Source organism: Neodiprion fabricii, chromosome 1 (genome assembly GCF_021155785.1).
Source record: "Neodiprion fabricii isolate iyNeoFabr1 chromosome 1, iyNeoFabr1.1, whole genome shotgun sequence".
Taxonomy (NCBI): Eukaryota; Metazoa; Arthropoda; class Insecta; order Hymenoptera; family Diprionidae; genus Neodiprion; species Neodiprion fabricii.
The window spans coordinates 24,435,910-24,452,017 of record NC_060239.1 but is presented as its reverse complement, the minus strand read 5'-3'; the positions used below and the strand labels follow the sequence as shown (position 1 = coordinate 24,452,017).

Genomic DNA, 16,108 nt, shown 5'->3' with positions numbered 1-16,108 from the left:
GCTTCATCAATTTGACCCCAATAACACAGTAAGATATACGATTTATGCATTATTTGCCGTTGTTAGGCAACTGACAAGTCGTTAGATTGGCTGAAATGACACGTTGGTATCTAACGGCAAACTAATGAACTATAACCAAACCTCAGGGAATGCATGTGAAAATACGATACGAAAACAAAAGAGCAGACGTCACGATAAAGAATCCGAATTACATGTCGCAATTGCATTTTTCACACCCAGTCTTGGGCCCCGCGGCATTGCTCCTGTTACGCCCCTGGTCCTACCTCCCGAACGAGTGGAAAACTGTGTAGAATCCATTGTTTAGGACATAATGCTTGCGTAAGAACTATTCGGGTCTTTGGGAGGTGCGTAAAACCGCGGTATGCGTAATGCTGAAAAATGAGTAACACGACTCGAGCCGAAGAAAGAGGCGGTTTTAATCCATCACCGAGGCATAATGTTTAGTGATTAACGAGCGGTGCCACCAACTTAACACCGTGACACGTGTTTTGTCGGTTGACAGTGGCGCCACCGGGTCCCAAGGCATTGTGCCCTGGTCCCGCCGCCTGTGGAGCTACTGTGATTAATCGTAACCCGAACCCGTCCACGTGTAACGATCGATGTGTGGATGCGTATATCCGTACCTGCCCTTAATCCACAGGGCGTAGTCGTGCCCTTGCGTGAAATCCGCCGGGGGAGTTATTTTTGAGGGCTTCTGCAGTGTTATAGTATAATTTATCGTACGGCAGCAAAGGACCGCTTACGCACAATTGATTCAATTTTTTAATACATGTACGTTAAATCTAAACTCAGGTGTGGGACGATCGTACACGCGATCGGACGAAAATCAAGTTTGCAAAAATTTGCATTAAAAACAATAAAAAAAAAAAAAAATCAATACTTATTTGTTCCGATGGTTCTTATCGTTGGTAAATGATTTTTTTCGTTCCTCTTGAAACGGTGTTTCGGAATCACAAACTTTTGTATGGTTATTCAGATTCAACGGATTCTATATTCTCAGATTATTTCCAAGCCTTCTTTGCAGAGATATAATTTACCCTTTCAAAGCTTTATTTTATAGTTTCTACATTTTTTAGTCTCCCTCATCTGATAAGTAAATATGGATAAATACATATATCATATTGCGTATTGTTCATAAACTTGAAAATTAATTTCTCATACTGTAAAACCTGTGTAGTTTTGTACTTTGTCAACCTCAATTTATTGCGTGTTTAACCAACAGTAATATTTGATCGAGATTACGATTGATCCTTGGTTGAGAGTATATTTTCGATGGCTTGTTCGAAATTTGATATCTAAATCACCATTTTTAAATTCTATCCGTCAAGTTTTCCCTTTTTTATAAACTCGATATCGTAGCCTTTCGATTTTTTGATCCTTCTATATTTTTACCGCCACTCTTGCCACGAACTCGAACCAGCCGAATCTTCATCAACGCCGTATATATATATATATATATATATTAGATGTTCTGTAAATGTATAATTTCACTGCATCCTGGAGAAAAACCTCATATACGCGATGCGGGCTCGACAGAATCCAGCGAGGTATCTTTTCCGTGTGCGTAGAGATAGGGTATATCATTATTCACGAGTGAATGAATCCGGTTCCAGGGTTTTAAATCCAGACCCAAGAGGCGGCGGGTTAGGCGACGGGGAAAGTAATTAGTTTTTAACAAGCAGAATACCCCAGTCTCATTAACGTCCCGTGCGTACGGCGGCAGGCCGGCGCGCCAGACGAGCGGAAAGAAGAAAAAGAATAGAAGAGAAGAGAAGAAACGAAAGGAAAAGTGAGCGTCGAAGGGCTGAGTTGAAATGGCCGCGTTTTAAGGACGTTGGTCCAGGAGAAATTGATACTTTCTTATAATTTTTTAACGAGGTAGTCGAACATTCACCATTTATCAAGTTGTTGTATTCGTAAACTACGAAGATCTTTTTCGAAATGTATGGAAATCGAAAATAATGTAATCTGCAAAAAGAAGCTTCGTTTCAAATCACTTCAGCATTGTTAAAATTCACTTTGCGGTAAGTCGTTTCGTTCCGAGGACTATTTTTTACAAGTTTGCTAAAACAGATTCTCTTGTACATCAGCAGTCGGTTCAATATTGCGATTTGATCGTCACAATCAACATCGAATATATAAAGCTGCGAAATTGAATATTCAACGATGCCAAGACGATAAGAAAAGTGTTCGATCGACTTTGTCGAAAATAGTCGTAAATCGTAGAATAAAATCGAACCAATAATCTTCCGAATGTTCAACTAATCTAAATCGACTTGAAACGAAGCATCCATAATCCAAGCATAATTTGCTTACAACTGCGGTACTTTTTTTCATTCTTGCATTCCTAAAAGCGATCTTCCCAGCTTAGGAACATATAAGAACTCGACGAATACTCAATGTACGACTATCTTTTAACAAATCCAAGAAAAAGTATCGGTTCTTGGTCATCCAACCTTCTCATTAAGCCTCGTTTCCAGCCGGGCTGCCCGCCTGAAGATCGAACACTGCGATATGCGGGGGAGAATCGGAGAGGATCCCATTCCGTTTCCATGGCGACCGACCCGAACAACACCCTCTACTCGCACCCGTCAAGGGGGCTGTTCTGCGCTCTGCGGGGGTGGACGGGAGCCTCGACTAAGCATTGCTTTCCGATTATACCGATATAATAGTTATCCCTACTCGATTTCGGACTCCTCCATGCTGCCGGGGTCGCGCCTGATGCAGGAACACATTTCAATTTCCGCAGGACACCGCCTTTTCACCCTTTGACGCGTTCCCTACCCCAAGTTCACGAGTCGAACAATTTTTCGACAAGAGTCCAACGGGTCACATTTGAAATGGACGGGGAATTGGATGAGTGGATTTTTTTTTTTATTATCTGGAGATTCTTACGATGTGAATGAATTTAGGTTGCATTAGAGAGCTTCTGGTTTGTTGTATCTTTTAGCTAGGACTAATTCACTGTACCTAGATATTTTAGTACTATTGTCAACGAATGCAGGACACTGATAAATCCAGGTGTTTTCACCTGACGATAGTCGCCGCATGTATATTCTTCAGTTGGATCTCTTTGTGCGCCGTTTCGACGAGCTTCCAATCACGTCGCATTGGAAGCTCAGATAGAAGAACAGTGTATAAATAGCTGTAAACAATTTGTTCATCCGAATACTGAGTAGCTTGGTCTCATTTTTTCCCAAGATTCCATGAGACTTGATGATACATCTACCGTGGCTTCAGAAAGTGAAAAAATGGGTTCGTTGTTTCAATTCAAGTGTGAATGCGTTGAGAGAATCACAAATAACGATCCTGAAGAACTTCTTTCCACGGACAACCGTCGATCGTATCATTAATTGATCGATGCCTCGAGTGCTTTCCACCAATTTTGGTTGCTGAAACAGTTAAGTATCCATTGATTCGCTTTTTGTCTGCTTTATTCTATCCCCTTATCTTGTGCATATCCCTGTGTCCTAGGTCAATCAGGATTTCCCCATTTCATTACGTCAACCGTAAGAGGGTCGCTGTGTGAAAAGAGGCAGTTTCGGCACTTCTTGTTGCTTTCAACAAAGCCATCCCCGCCGACTGTCAATGTGGAAAAAGGTCAGGTCGTTAAGTCAGTTTCGTCGAGCATTTGGTGTAAGGACCGTAATCGATAGTTGAATAATTAATTTATGCTAAAGAATTCCTGAAATTTCTTTGATCGGTTCTCACTTCGCTAGCTCGGTCCCGCATCTGGTGCCTGTTTTTCTAAAATACACGGCCTGATGGAAGCGCCTAAAAACGCTGGAGTAGCTTCTATAATCCGGTAATTTGTAAAACGAACGGTTTATGCTATCGCTTGGATCTAATCTCACTCCGAACTCAGCTGCATAGGTAAAAAAATCATATCAAGCAAACGAAATGGTACAACTGAAAATCACTTGACGACATCTTTCGTCAAGGTAAGCGTGAGTTATGAGCTAAAGTCAATTAAAACGAGCATGCGATTCGTTCCATTTCTAGATAATATACTTTTCTGAACAAGACATGCACCTTTGCATCGGTTTGGCGATGCTGTTAGGCATGTACAGTTCGGACCGTTACCTAATGGTGCCGGCAGTTTTAGTCGGCGCCACTTGTTCCTAACGAGCCTTTTTGTCTGAACCCCTTGCGAAACCTTTTGTAGCCAGGACCTCATCGCCCCTGACCTAGGCCTCTAACCCCTTTTCCACTTTACCCCGGATGATGACGAAGCGTCGTTCCGCACCGCTTCTGTAAACCTCGTTATTGTTTACCCGGTAGGCAGCTTATAGCTGGTTACGTCTGCGTTCCACTGTACTCAACACCTTGTGTGTAACGCGTATATCGATTGCTACGACCACCCAATGCTCTGGCCACTGAGCTTGTTTTTCGAAACCACTTCGCGGCGTTCCATCGAGACGAAGGTATAATATTGTGAAAACAGAATCATTTATAACGTCAGTCGGCTTCCAAATCGTTTGATCCTATTTTTCTCCAGATTCTTACCACGTGTTATTGGATATTCGTACCAGTTGTGGCCATATTCATCAGACGTAATCTGAGCTTATGGCCACAGATGGTATACCTGGAGGTGCTTCGTTCCGTGTAAACACGACCAATTTTCAACCAACAAAGTGTGCCAAATATTGAAAACTTGTTTTACATTTCAGTCGTACGTACGAATCGAGTGATCGAAATGGTTAAACGCCAAATTGATGAATACAGAATTCTATAAAGCTGTCCACAGCTGGCACAGTGACCACAAATGGTACGACCACTCAACAACTTCAGCGACTCTGGTGCTGGGCTGGGCAACAGATCGAACCTGAGAATGGTCACTGCGCCGGGGTTCGTTAGCCGCTCGAATTCCGCGACGCTGGAAACCGATATGGAATCCATGATTGGCTCTGTTTGAATAACTTCCCAGTGAACTGGAATACTTACCCCATTGGCCCTCGAGAGGTGTATGCTTACCCAAACAAACTCGGAGACCACCCGAGGAGGGGGAGGAGGCACCTTGTGAAAATATGGCCCGATGAATATCGGTCATTTTGCCCGGTTCCACGAATCTCCGCCGTCCGCGCCCTCGATCGAAAATGGAATAACAAGATCATGGCACCGTCAGCAAGGGTTCAAGCACCGCCGGAAATTGCGGAGTCTCTGAGCTGGCGGTATTGGTCACGTCATGAAAAAGTCATGTTCACCAAATTAGGAGGAACTTGCGGTGAATTTTTATCGAAGACATTGGGCTTGGAACGGTGCTTGCGACAAGATTCGTGGGGAAAGAATTAGTTGGATTTCTTTTCCTCGGTGAAATTCATCGTCGCGCTGCGAGATAATCTATTCGCATTATGTCGAAGATTACCGGGTGAAAAATTTAACCGGCGAGAAATTCCTTGAAAGAAAACTTGTCGAGGTATTCCAATAATTAAAGCACTATTAATTCCAGCTTGTCGTTGTTCTTTCGCCATCGCGGCAAGATTTTCTCTGTACCGGGCGAATAATTTGAAATAATTTGAAATAATTTGCATGTCTAACGATCCGTGGGAGTTTCAGGTAGAGAATACGGTGCGATTTAATAAGTCGTTAAATCGGTAGTCAAGAAGGCACTGGGGCAAATTCAGATTAACGACTGCTACCTTGTTTCGCTGTTTAATTGTTTGTTACGAGGCTTTTTGCAAATTAATGGACGAGTCGCGGATTAATTAGTTCTCGGCTTTATACGATAAAATTACCCTGGGACTTGGGATTGATCGTCGTGTACTAAAAGCCACCCATTCATCACCTCCGCGCACTTGTTCCTGTAACTCACGTATGCATGCACATCATCTACGTGTATAAACTAAGCTCGTTATCAATTACGTCGCGTAAAAGCGGCCTGCAAAAAACTGCTACATCGACACGTGCAACTCTCTCTACAATTCTAGACGAGCATCGCTAATCATCATCCGAAACAACATTTGATTAGACACCACCTGTCGTCGTCTCGTAATTGCGTTAAAATCAAAATTACACATCCGCACCCTGCGCGCCCATTGGCAAATATTTAGCAATGGCTTAACGAGGCGTAACTGTAGCGTAGCTTATTTGATGGATCGATATAATTGGAAAGACACATATCTCGGGGTTCGTGTTCAAGTGTTTATCCTCATTCAATGACGTTTGAGGTACGTCTTTAACGATCATGTGCACATCTGTGTCCCGGTTGATCAAAGTTACCTCTAAAGCTCCGGATTGATTTTGGCTTGCGTACCTATACAATAACGTCTCGAGTGAATCCTTATCTATTTTACAGGCCATTGTTTTTGCGTCGAGGCCTGAACCTGGTTAAATTTGTGCCCCTCGATTCGATAATGAAGGCAATTCGTCCGATGTAAATGAATTCTCAAGGGACGGGGGATGGGTTGTCGGAGCAGAGCGCGCCAACAGCCAATTTTTCACCAGGCGATTAGGAAATGTCGAGGAACGCGGTGATGCGCGGGGCGCAAAGGGATTGATTGAAATCAATGCCGGGATGCGAGGCGTGATTGAAGTGAATCCGCGAAGCGAAGCTGAGGTCAGCGGTACGCTGGTTAAAAATTGCAATCGATATGATAAAATCGGTAAAAAAAAAGCGAAGCAAACAAAAACATCAAAAATTAAATGAAAATGTTCACCTTCACGGATGGAGAAAGTCTCTTCTCGAGATATTGGATCGAGACGTCGAGTTCCGCTAGGTATTTTCTAGTCGATTGACGCCAAGAGCAATACAAAAAAAAAAAAAAACATCGAATACAAAGTCGATAAAGCATAAGAGATACGGGAGAATTGCATGCCCGGTATAAAGTCGAACGATGTGTCAGGACGCGGGAAGCCGAAGGAAGTTCTATATATTCGAGGAGTGACGTAGTTCGGCGCCACTTCTATGCTGCTACAATATCCCGCGTCATTGGTTTCCCCTTGACAAATGACAGGTGCTATGTCGTACCCCGTTTGCTGGAATATCCACTTCTGCAAACTTTGGCAAATCGATACACTTGCAGCCGCACACATTTACCCGCATGACGTTCTCTCCAACTTTGTATATACATATATATAATGTATATATACTACATATACATATACCTGTATATATATTCAAGTTGCGGAGAACGATGCAGCGAAATCCGGTGACCGGATGTAATTCTGACAACTGCTGCTGCTGCTGCTGCTGCAATATGGATAGTGCTGGTCTCATTTTTCGAGCTGATTATAGTAACAAACTTTGCAGACTTCCTCGATCACGTTCCAGGGTTAAGGAAAATACTGATACCGATTATTCCAAGTCACTCGATCGATTGATACTCCGACCGTTGCAGCCAATCTTGATTGTCATTTCTTTCGGAACTTGTACGGTACCGTACATATACAGTATAGGACTCCTATGGTAGCTGTAAATAAAAATGGACAATGGATTGAGTAACGGACATGCATGCGCGTTCCGGTTCGAGTTAATAAGTCGAAGCACGTACTTCTGTATCCCATTCCACGCCACGTCACTTTGAACAATACCCAGGAAATTGACCTCCGCTACCAAAAACACACGAGAACCCTGTGTTCTAAGCCAGGAGTTTCTCTTTGCGCATCGAGTGGGTGAGACTTCCGTTACGAGAGATGATATATTGACAGTATATTGCAATAACTATCGAAAGTGACAATTCTCTGTTCACAAAAGCCAGCAAAGCTTTGGAGACTTAAAAGTGTCACTGGTATCACCACATGCACTGTCTCAGGCGAAGCCAGCGATCTAATCCGGGCATGGTGTAAAATTTCTGACCCAGAAACCGGGGTGATCCGTGTATGTACCGGAGTGGTTTAAGTTACAGGAGTCGAGAATCACTGCAAATGCGCCTCGCCTCCATCAGGCACACGCGTTACACGACTCTCTTTCTTATTATTCTGCTTAGCTGGCACATTTATACTCTGAGCTCTTCACTCGATGCTGGCTTTCGTTGCAAGCTAATTCCTCTCGCAGTTGGTCCAGTTTCTATCGCACTACAGTACCTGATTCCGACGTACACAAGTTTCAGCGTCAGAGTTGCAACCTGCAGGTAACACCGCATGACTTGTTTAGGAGGGATATGTCTGGGTGACGTGATGGCTTTGCACTAGTTGAAACAATCACAACAGCAATTGTACGTAACTATGATGTATAATTTTCTTTATAATATATTACAGGGGTGGAATTTTACGTCAAGTTTTCCAGTGATGCTATGTCTGTTCTATGTCTGTTCTGTAAGGAAATCGATGTCTAAATAACTCTAGGAGTTCTTTAATGAGCCTCTGAATGAGGGTTGCAAATTTTCTAAGGGTGGAAATTTGTTAGTTCCCGCTGATTGGCGGAAACTGTTCAAGGAGGGACTCCTAGTCGAAGAGATTATGAGTTCCGGGGGTTGGAGTTATGATGTCCGGTTCTACATGTTTTAGCAATAGACGGTAATTAGTGTCGGAAAGTCAGGTGCAAACCGTGCTATAGAAATTTGAAATAACTGAATTTACCACCAGTCAATTGTTTGATGCGACAGCGAGAACGTTGAGAAGGCAATGGTTCGGACGGGTTAGTTTATACCGTAGACTGTCTTGTTATAGAATCTGAACTAGCGTTATTTTCATTATACCATTGATCGAATTAATTTTACGAATATACCATCATCTTAGTCGAGGTAACCGTTGAGCATGACATTGCATGTTACACTGAAATATTAATTCTACCGTGAGACTCCGACTCCCTGTTAAAGCACCTTGGGGCCGAACGCGAGTCGTCATCATCAATCTCCATAGGCGTGGAACAGCATGTGTGAATCTGACTCCAGGGTATACAATTGCGCGCTCTTTCAACTAAAAATATATTTTCGACTCCACGTGCCTCTTAGGGGAGTTATTTTCACCATGCAACTCCCAGGGGTTGAAGTGGGGTATCGTTTTCTCGAAACATCAACGATACGGATACTTTAAACCGGATTTCCATGCACCCGGAGCCGCGAACACGCACCGCTATACCCTTTTGCGTTTCTCTCGTCCCGAGAGAGAACCCCTCGAGTCAATTCACCCTCGCCTTTCCCTCGACAAGCAAACGCCTCTCCCCCCGATGATGTACCTATACGATTTAGAGAGAAGCAGGTAATGGGGTGGCCAAATTTGCCAGAATAAGCGACTAGATTCCGGCTCAACCAACCGCACCATTGGTTTATCACATTAGCCTGCCTGCTCGCGCTTTTCAGTAGTCTCCTCTACTCCGCCCACCACCCGCGCTGCCAGGGACCATCTCGTTTGGTAATACTCATTTCCGGCGGCTCAATGGTACCTGACTGTATCGTTCACTCTAAGTTTGAACAATCCAACGCGATGGAATTTTGCACAATCTTTCAGATCCGATGTTTGTCAGCTCGGCGATGGCTTTTGTCTGCATCGTCTTGTCCTTCGAAAGGATTACCACTGGCGTCGCTCGGCGTGAGATAGAAATTGATCGTTATAATCGCACGATTAACGACATGTAGATTAACGCAGAAACGACACTGCCACATCTCGTTTAACGCGTCGCTTCGTTGGATATCCTGGAGGACGTGGGTGGTCCTGGGCTGTTGAACCTGGAAGTCGAGGCTAGACGCGGCTTATTTGCACCAAATTTAATCCGGATTATTGTAATAGGGTTTCCAACGCGTGGAAGCGGTCTTGACCGGGTTGGACGTGGGATTATAATATTTATGTAAAGGCTGTTTAATATCCGGTTACATAGTCAACAAACCCTCGAGACTTTTGCTGAAACATAGCGTGTGCAATATGCGTGGCCGAATATCTTCGAAATAAGATACAAACAGCTTCATACTCCAGTTTCCCTAAATTGAGAAACCATCATCGTTTGCTCACCGCCACGGTGATGAATCTCGTGAAAACGATGAAAAACTCTGCTTTCTAAGAGCTTCGTTTCTGACCGCGAAAGACTCGAAGAGCCGTTATAACGGTTCGAGGACTGAAGAAGCACTCAATGAGCAGTTTCTAGCCGAATAAGCTGCTAATGGTAAAATTAGCAAAGCAAACGTGCCGTTTCGAGTCTCAATTAAATACGCCAGTAATGTAACACGCCACCCTTGTACCTTCGCCTTTTATGCCATGTTCCACTGCATTCCCTCTCGAGGATCACGGAGTTTGCGGCTAACTTTGCAGCCGGGGTTTGCACTGCACTTTGTTACACAGTTATACGGCAGACTGGCACGTTTCTAACTTGCTCAATTACAGCGCTAAATCAACGTTACGCCGTTCTTCCCAATCGCTGCAACGCGAAATGAAACTGCAAATTATCATCGCGTTATCTCCGACGGAATCCAACGTCCATCATTTCGCAGTGCACACTACCAATCCCGAGGGATAATTAATTCGGTTTATTACCGTTGAATCGGAGTGACATCCCGCAGGGTCGGGTTGTATTTAATATCTGGATACCAGAGGTTGGAGTTCACGCTCAGTCCTCGTGCGGTTCGTCAGCTTGACGCGCTGACGAGAGCAGGACGTGACATACGCCCGTTGCTAACAATTTCCGGAATGTTTATGAGAATTAATATCATTTCCAGGGCGTGCAATTGGGAGAATCTGCCGATCATCGCTTAACGCGTATAAAGTGGTCGCGGCTCAACTTCGGTGCTCCGTTCAACGGACGAAAAGCTCGCCAGCTGCGAGATCCGAGTCCAGCTGGAAGGCTGTGCCGATCATCCGGCTTATAGCTCTCGCTCAATCAGCTCCAATAATCTCTGCAATCTAGCTTTTCGTCCGGGCGATAGAAGAGGGCGAGGGATTGTTTGCTCCTGTTATTTTATCCCGTTCCTTTCCCATCGTCCCATTCGCGAAACCCCGCCGAAACTCTCCTCTGGAATATCTCTGGCCGAACAATTGACGCGATCGTGTGATTCTCGAAAAAAATCGTCCGGATTACGTTTATTCGACTATGAGATTAGAAGCTAATCTACGTCGTGTCGCGGTTCAGGTCACGGTTATGGGAGACAGAGGTCTGGATTTCAAAGTGACGACGAGTTTCCAAGTTTTCTTTGTTTTCCGGTGTGGCACGTGGGGCGTTTGCAATATTCATAATTAGAATGAAGAACAACGCGTGCCTCTTTCGCAGAGGGCTGAGGGAAGCTGCCAGGTATTTCCCTAATTATTTTCAGCCAGTGCTTCGTGTTTCTCATTTAAACACGGAGGAACGGGAGGAGCTTTCATTTCCCTTGGACGAGTTCTCCTTTTTCTTTTCTTTATATTCTATCGCGCGTTTGCTTTTTTCTCTTTCTCTCATTACTTCCTTCTTTTTTTTTCTTTTTTTTTTCTTCATTTATTTCTACTCTAGTTCTTCTTTTTCTCAGTTTCGAGCATCGTAAGAGGATTACAAATTCAACAATATTGCTGGAACTTTCGAGTGCTGTTGCCGCTGCATCGGCGTAGCGCTTTATTCACGCTTATAAAGCTCAACTACTCTCGACACTCTTATTGTTCCTAATTATTTATTCCACTCTCCCGATCCTGCTCTATATCCTCTTCCGCGCATCCTTCTACTTTGCAGTTTTTCCTCACGAATAATTTATCTCCTTTGCATTCTTTCGCCCGTTGTTCTTTCATCGGACACCGTAAATTGAGCCTTTGATTCACAGTCTTATGAATTCGCGCGACGTAATATGCCGGTGAAAAAAAATATTTAAAACTATTCAAAGTGTTGAGTATGCCGAAAAGACCTGCGTCATCGCGCCTTTTGCGAATGGCGAAAGAAACTCGTTGTACCGGACAAGAGCACCGAGAGATAAACCGGATAACCCTTCTGAGCTCCGACAAATGTGAAATTATGCGAATAATTTGCATTCCCGACGCTTTGGACGGGAGATTGGAAACTTCATCGGCCGGTAGGATCAAAGTGATGCGAATTTCCGGGTGGAATTTCGTCCGAAATTAATAGACTGAGCTCGGTGCAGCGTAGCCAACGGCGTGCATGAATATTCGCACTCGTTAAATTGCATCGAGTAGTAGCTGCGCGTTAATTTCCGTTACAAACAAAGTTACGGTGCATTTAGAGGGAAATTGATTGCCCCGGTGTAGTGTAAAAAGTTTCTATTTCTGTTCCGAGTATCGGGGAGGTCCTCAAGCCTCTTCGGGTCTCCTTCAGGCTTGCCAACTCCGGTTTTCTTCCCTCCGAGATCCGAGAGCCTTCAGTCTCCTGACCCTGCACGAAAATAAATCTCGTAAAGCGAACGAACTCAGCAGATTGAGCCGTGGGAAGGGGGAGGAGGACGGGGTTTGAGGGAGCCTCGAGTCGGTTCTCAATATTCTTGTTTACGCGGTAGATCCGAGATTTTGGCTCAGGCTCTCAGCGGTCTTTGCCGAGGCGGTTTGCTGCCGCCGGCGCGGATGCTGGGAGTTGATAAAATCTCCAGACGACCCTTTGGTCTCGATCTAAATCTCGATATCGCGCTCTCGTTCCCTCTTCCCTCTCCCGTCGTTCCGCTTCTCATTCCGATGCTTCCCTCCGGAGTCGCGGGGGTCGGAAAAGCGGAGAAGAGCGGTAAATTGTCTTGAGGATTTCGTGCCATGCGAAACGACGCCGGTTAAGAAGTTTCTTTCAATCGGTTCGACATTCCGCGATGCGTGTACAGTACACGCACACACGCTAACGCGTACGTACGCCATAAGTCTTGTAATTTTCTCCGAAAATGCATATCGGTTTCGGTGCACTGCTCGGATAAGCGAGGCAGCAGACAATCCTGATGAAAAAAGCTAGACACCGCAGGTTCCCACGACTAATGGCTTTATGGCTTAACAACTCATGCGGTCTGCTTCTCTAAATTGAAAACCCACACACCTCTCAAACGCTGTTGCTGCTACGTGCTGCAATGGATGTCTGCTTTATTTGAATCACATGCTCAATGCACTTTCATACAGTTTGGATAATGTTTTCATTAACGGATCGGAAAGAAATCCCCCTCCAAGTTGGCTTTATTCGTTTTTCGGATTCAGCTATACGCTGTCGGTTATTTTCTTGGATTACGAAACGGATCAACGGTAATCTTATTTCCTGGACGCTGTATATATTGTATAGAGACTGATTTGAATCGGATTAATTTGTAGATTTGATAAGGTCTCTGACTAGAGTTGAAACTTCATTTGTTGCTAACAAACTATGACAACTTATTTTACCGACCTACCTACCAAATCAATCACTGTGCTATCAAATGTGTATACTTCAACAGTCGTTTATCCCAAAATTCATGAGTTTAACGAATTCAGAGAATATTCAGCAAGGAACCCGATCGATCAAAACCGACATAATTTATTCACGATACTGCAGATAACATAAAATATTTCACATAAATTGTCTTGTCATGCTGAATACAAAAATAAGGTAATATCGTATTAGTAGTTAAGTACATTTCATACTTCATTACAATATTAATTAATCGATATAATCACTTATTGTGTTATTTTTTCGAACAGTATGACTTCCAACGAACATACAGCGTCGTTGAAATTGTTTATTATCAACTAGCATAAGGGTGAAGAAAATAGTGCCAATCACGTGTCATCTGCATCAGATAAAACATTCTTTCGTAAAGGGAAAAATCCTCGACAGTCGAAGGCGTGAATCACATCTAGTTTTGAATAAGGTAGAACGTATCTGTTCACTTCAGAGATTTCCAAACGCCCTGCAGAGTCTGTCAAGAATATCAATATTTCCGTCAGATAGTTTCGCACTGCCGCGAAGCCAGGCCACAGAACCCAGAAGGCAAACATTGACGGTTGCTCTTCCCCCTGACACTCTTGCGCAATGATCTCTCCTCCCGTTCCAGTCAGCATCCCGCTCTCCTTGTAGCCTTATTTTATTTCAACGGTGTGCCGGGTTGTATAGGTAAGTCTAGTGTATACGTAACCCGAACACAAATTCCCCGGGGAATCTCCCCTTCGTCCCAATCCTCTCAATTCCACCCCCGCAGGGTAGAAAAATATCGTACCCTCCGATCAGTCAACCCTTTTTCTCCCCCTCTTCTTGCCGACATATCGCCGGATGCTTTTTGCCGCAGCTTTCGCGTCCGTCATCTTTTTAGTCGCCGATGACCATCGCCTTACACCTGAACTCATTTCTCAACTCTCCGTCGCTCTCAGACGCGCTGCGAGATATCCTCGAAGGAAAACCACGCTGTCGCGTGATACAGCGCGGTACTCCAACTTCCGGGGCTGACGTTAACTGACTCCGCTAACTGGCGTGAGCTTTGAAACTTGGATTCTCTGACAAACGTACCCAAACGTTTGCGCAGAATGTTCAGTGACGTGCGGCTTCCAGGCTTCCGTAATGGAACGAATTCTGCACGCCTTGCAAAGTTGCACAATTGCGTTTGTCACGCGAAACTGACAATCAGTCGAAAACTACCCTCAAGATCACAGCGCACAGTCGCAATCCTTGGCTTTGGTTCCTCTAAACTCAACGAGCCATTTTCTTCTCTCCCCTCCCCCGTCCCCCCAAAGCTGAACCGAATCTATTACCTACCCCCCAACTGATAGAATACCGGTCAATTCTTGTTCCAGGTCCTGTTATTCCCAGAGGAGGGTTGGGCGAGGAGTGCGAGCAGTTCCTACTGGACCCTGACGCCGTTCTGGTGGAGCAGAAGCCGCTGCAAGGTGGTCGAGGTGGCTGGAACGAGGAGGTAATAGACTTTCGAGTCAATTTTTCACCCCCGAATCGATGATTGGCGGGACGATAACTCTGACGCCGGTGTTTCCCCGAGAATATAAGTTGGAAAAGTTCCCCCTGTACATATTTTTCGATCTATTTTCTTTCTCGTTTCTTCGCTCGCGAATCGAAGAAGGGCGCGTTGCGCGCCTTAACAATTTTACGATTTCAATATCTGTCGGCATGGCACGGCGCTATCGATGCGTGGGGGATGAACGATTGGCACTCCCCGTATACCCCTCCTCGCCCCCCGGTCTCGGACACGATGGAAATATCCTGGCACAATACGTCGTGGCTTGCCGTCCGGAAGGGTCATATACAATGTTTATGGGCACTTCACCGTCAATATTCGGGTCATAAATTACGTTCGATTCGACACAAAGATCGCGACTCAATTCTGAAGCCGAGACCAAGAATACACCGAGCTTCTACTTGCGAGGGAATTAATGCACGCCGCGAAGCGGAATATCGCTAATTATTTATACATAGAGTTCTGATCATTGCTGCAAAACCCCTCCTCACCTTGATTATTCATCGAGCGAAATCCCGCCACGCGATGTTCAATTCTGGGCACGCAGTGCCAATTCAAAGACGCGAGGTTCCCTTGACTGTTTCGATGCTACGTGCTCTCCTCATTATATCTGCCCAGCTATGGAATCGTACCGTATACCTCCACCTCCCTGTTTCATCGTCTTGGGTTGCGCCAGTACACCGCGTAATTCTCACGGAAGCGTCGCTTCCAATGGCGTTGTCGCTGGCTCCCTTCGATTCCCTTTGTCCTCTTTCCTCTGATGTCTTCATCGCCTCACCCTCCGGACTTCCGTCCTTCTGCTACCTTTAATATCCACTCGATCAATGAAAACCAGTATGGATAATTTTTCTTTGCGATCGTTTGTTCCTTCCTCCCGGAAGTATCTTTCATATCTTGATTTTAACCTCTATTTCGAAAAGTACCGTAGTACGGAGCCGGATATTGCGTGTCGACACCGCAGTTCCACATCACGGTTAATGAAACTGTAAGAGGTGCAGGTGTACAGAGTTTCAATTAAGTGTCTATGGTGCTTTATTTTTTTTAAACTTCACTTTTACATGTGGAAGAAAAATGGTTTTAACGTATTCTCGTAAATTTGAAATTGTTGATTCTTGATTTTCTCTTCATTGAAAGTATTGCAAATTGATTGTTTTACTTCGTCCTTGTGATATTAGATTCGAGTGACAAAAAATTTTGCTCATTGCGAGTGCCCTTTGTAATGGAAACCTTGACAAAAAAAAATCGCGAAAACATACCAAGTCTTATATTGATCCTCTTCCTTCACACGACTCGTCTATATAACACACGTGAGTTGGAAAACTGGAGCAGTATAAAGTTAG

The 16,108-nt window shown here is 44.5% G+C and overlaps 1 protein-coding gene across 3 annotated transcripts in view; it reads left to right on the top strand.

The window, feature by feature from the left end:
- LOC124180112 overlaps positions 1–16,108 on the top strand; it is a 43,439-nt gene that overhangs the window by 15,104 nt on the left and 12,227 nt on the right. For 2 of the 3 annotated variants that reach the window (XR_006870211.1, XM_046565209.1), the window contains exon 3: positions 14,569–14,711. Coding sequence is in view for 2 of the 3 variants with exons in the window: in XM_046565209.1 (XP_046421165.1) it covers positions 14,569–14,711 (143 nt within the window). In the remaining variant the exon portion in view is untranslated. The remainder of the gene's footprint in view (positions 1–14,568; positions 14,712–16,108) is intronic. The other variant, XM_046565220.1, reaches the window with a different exon arrangement.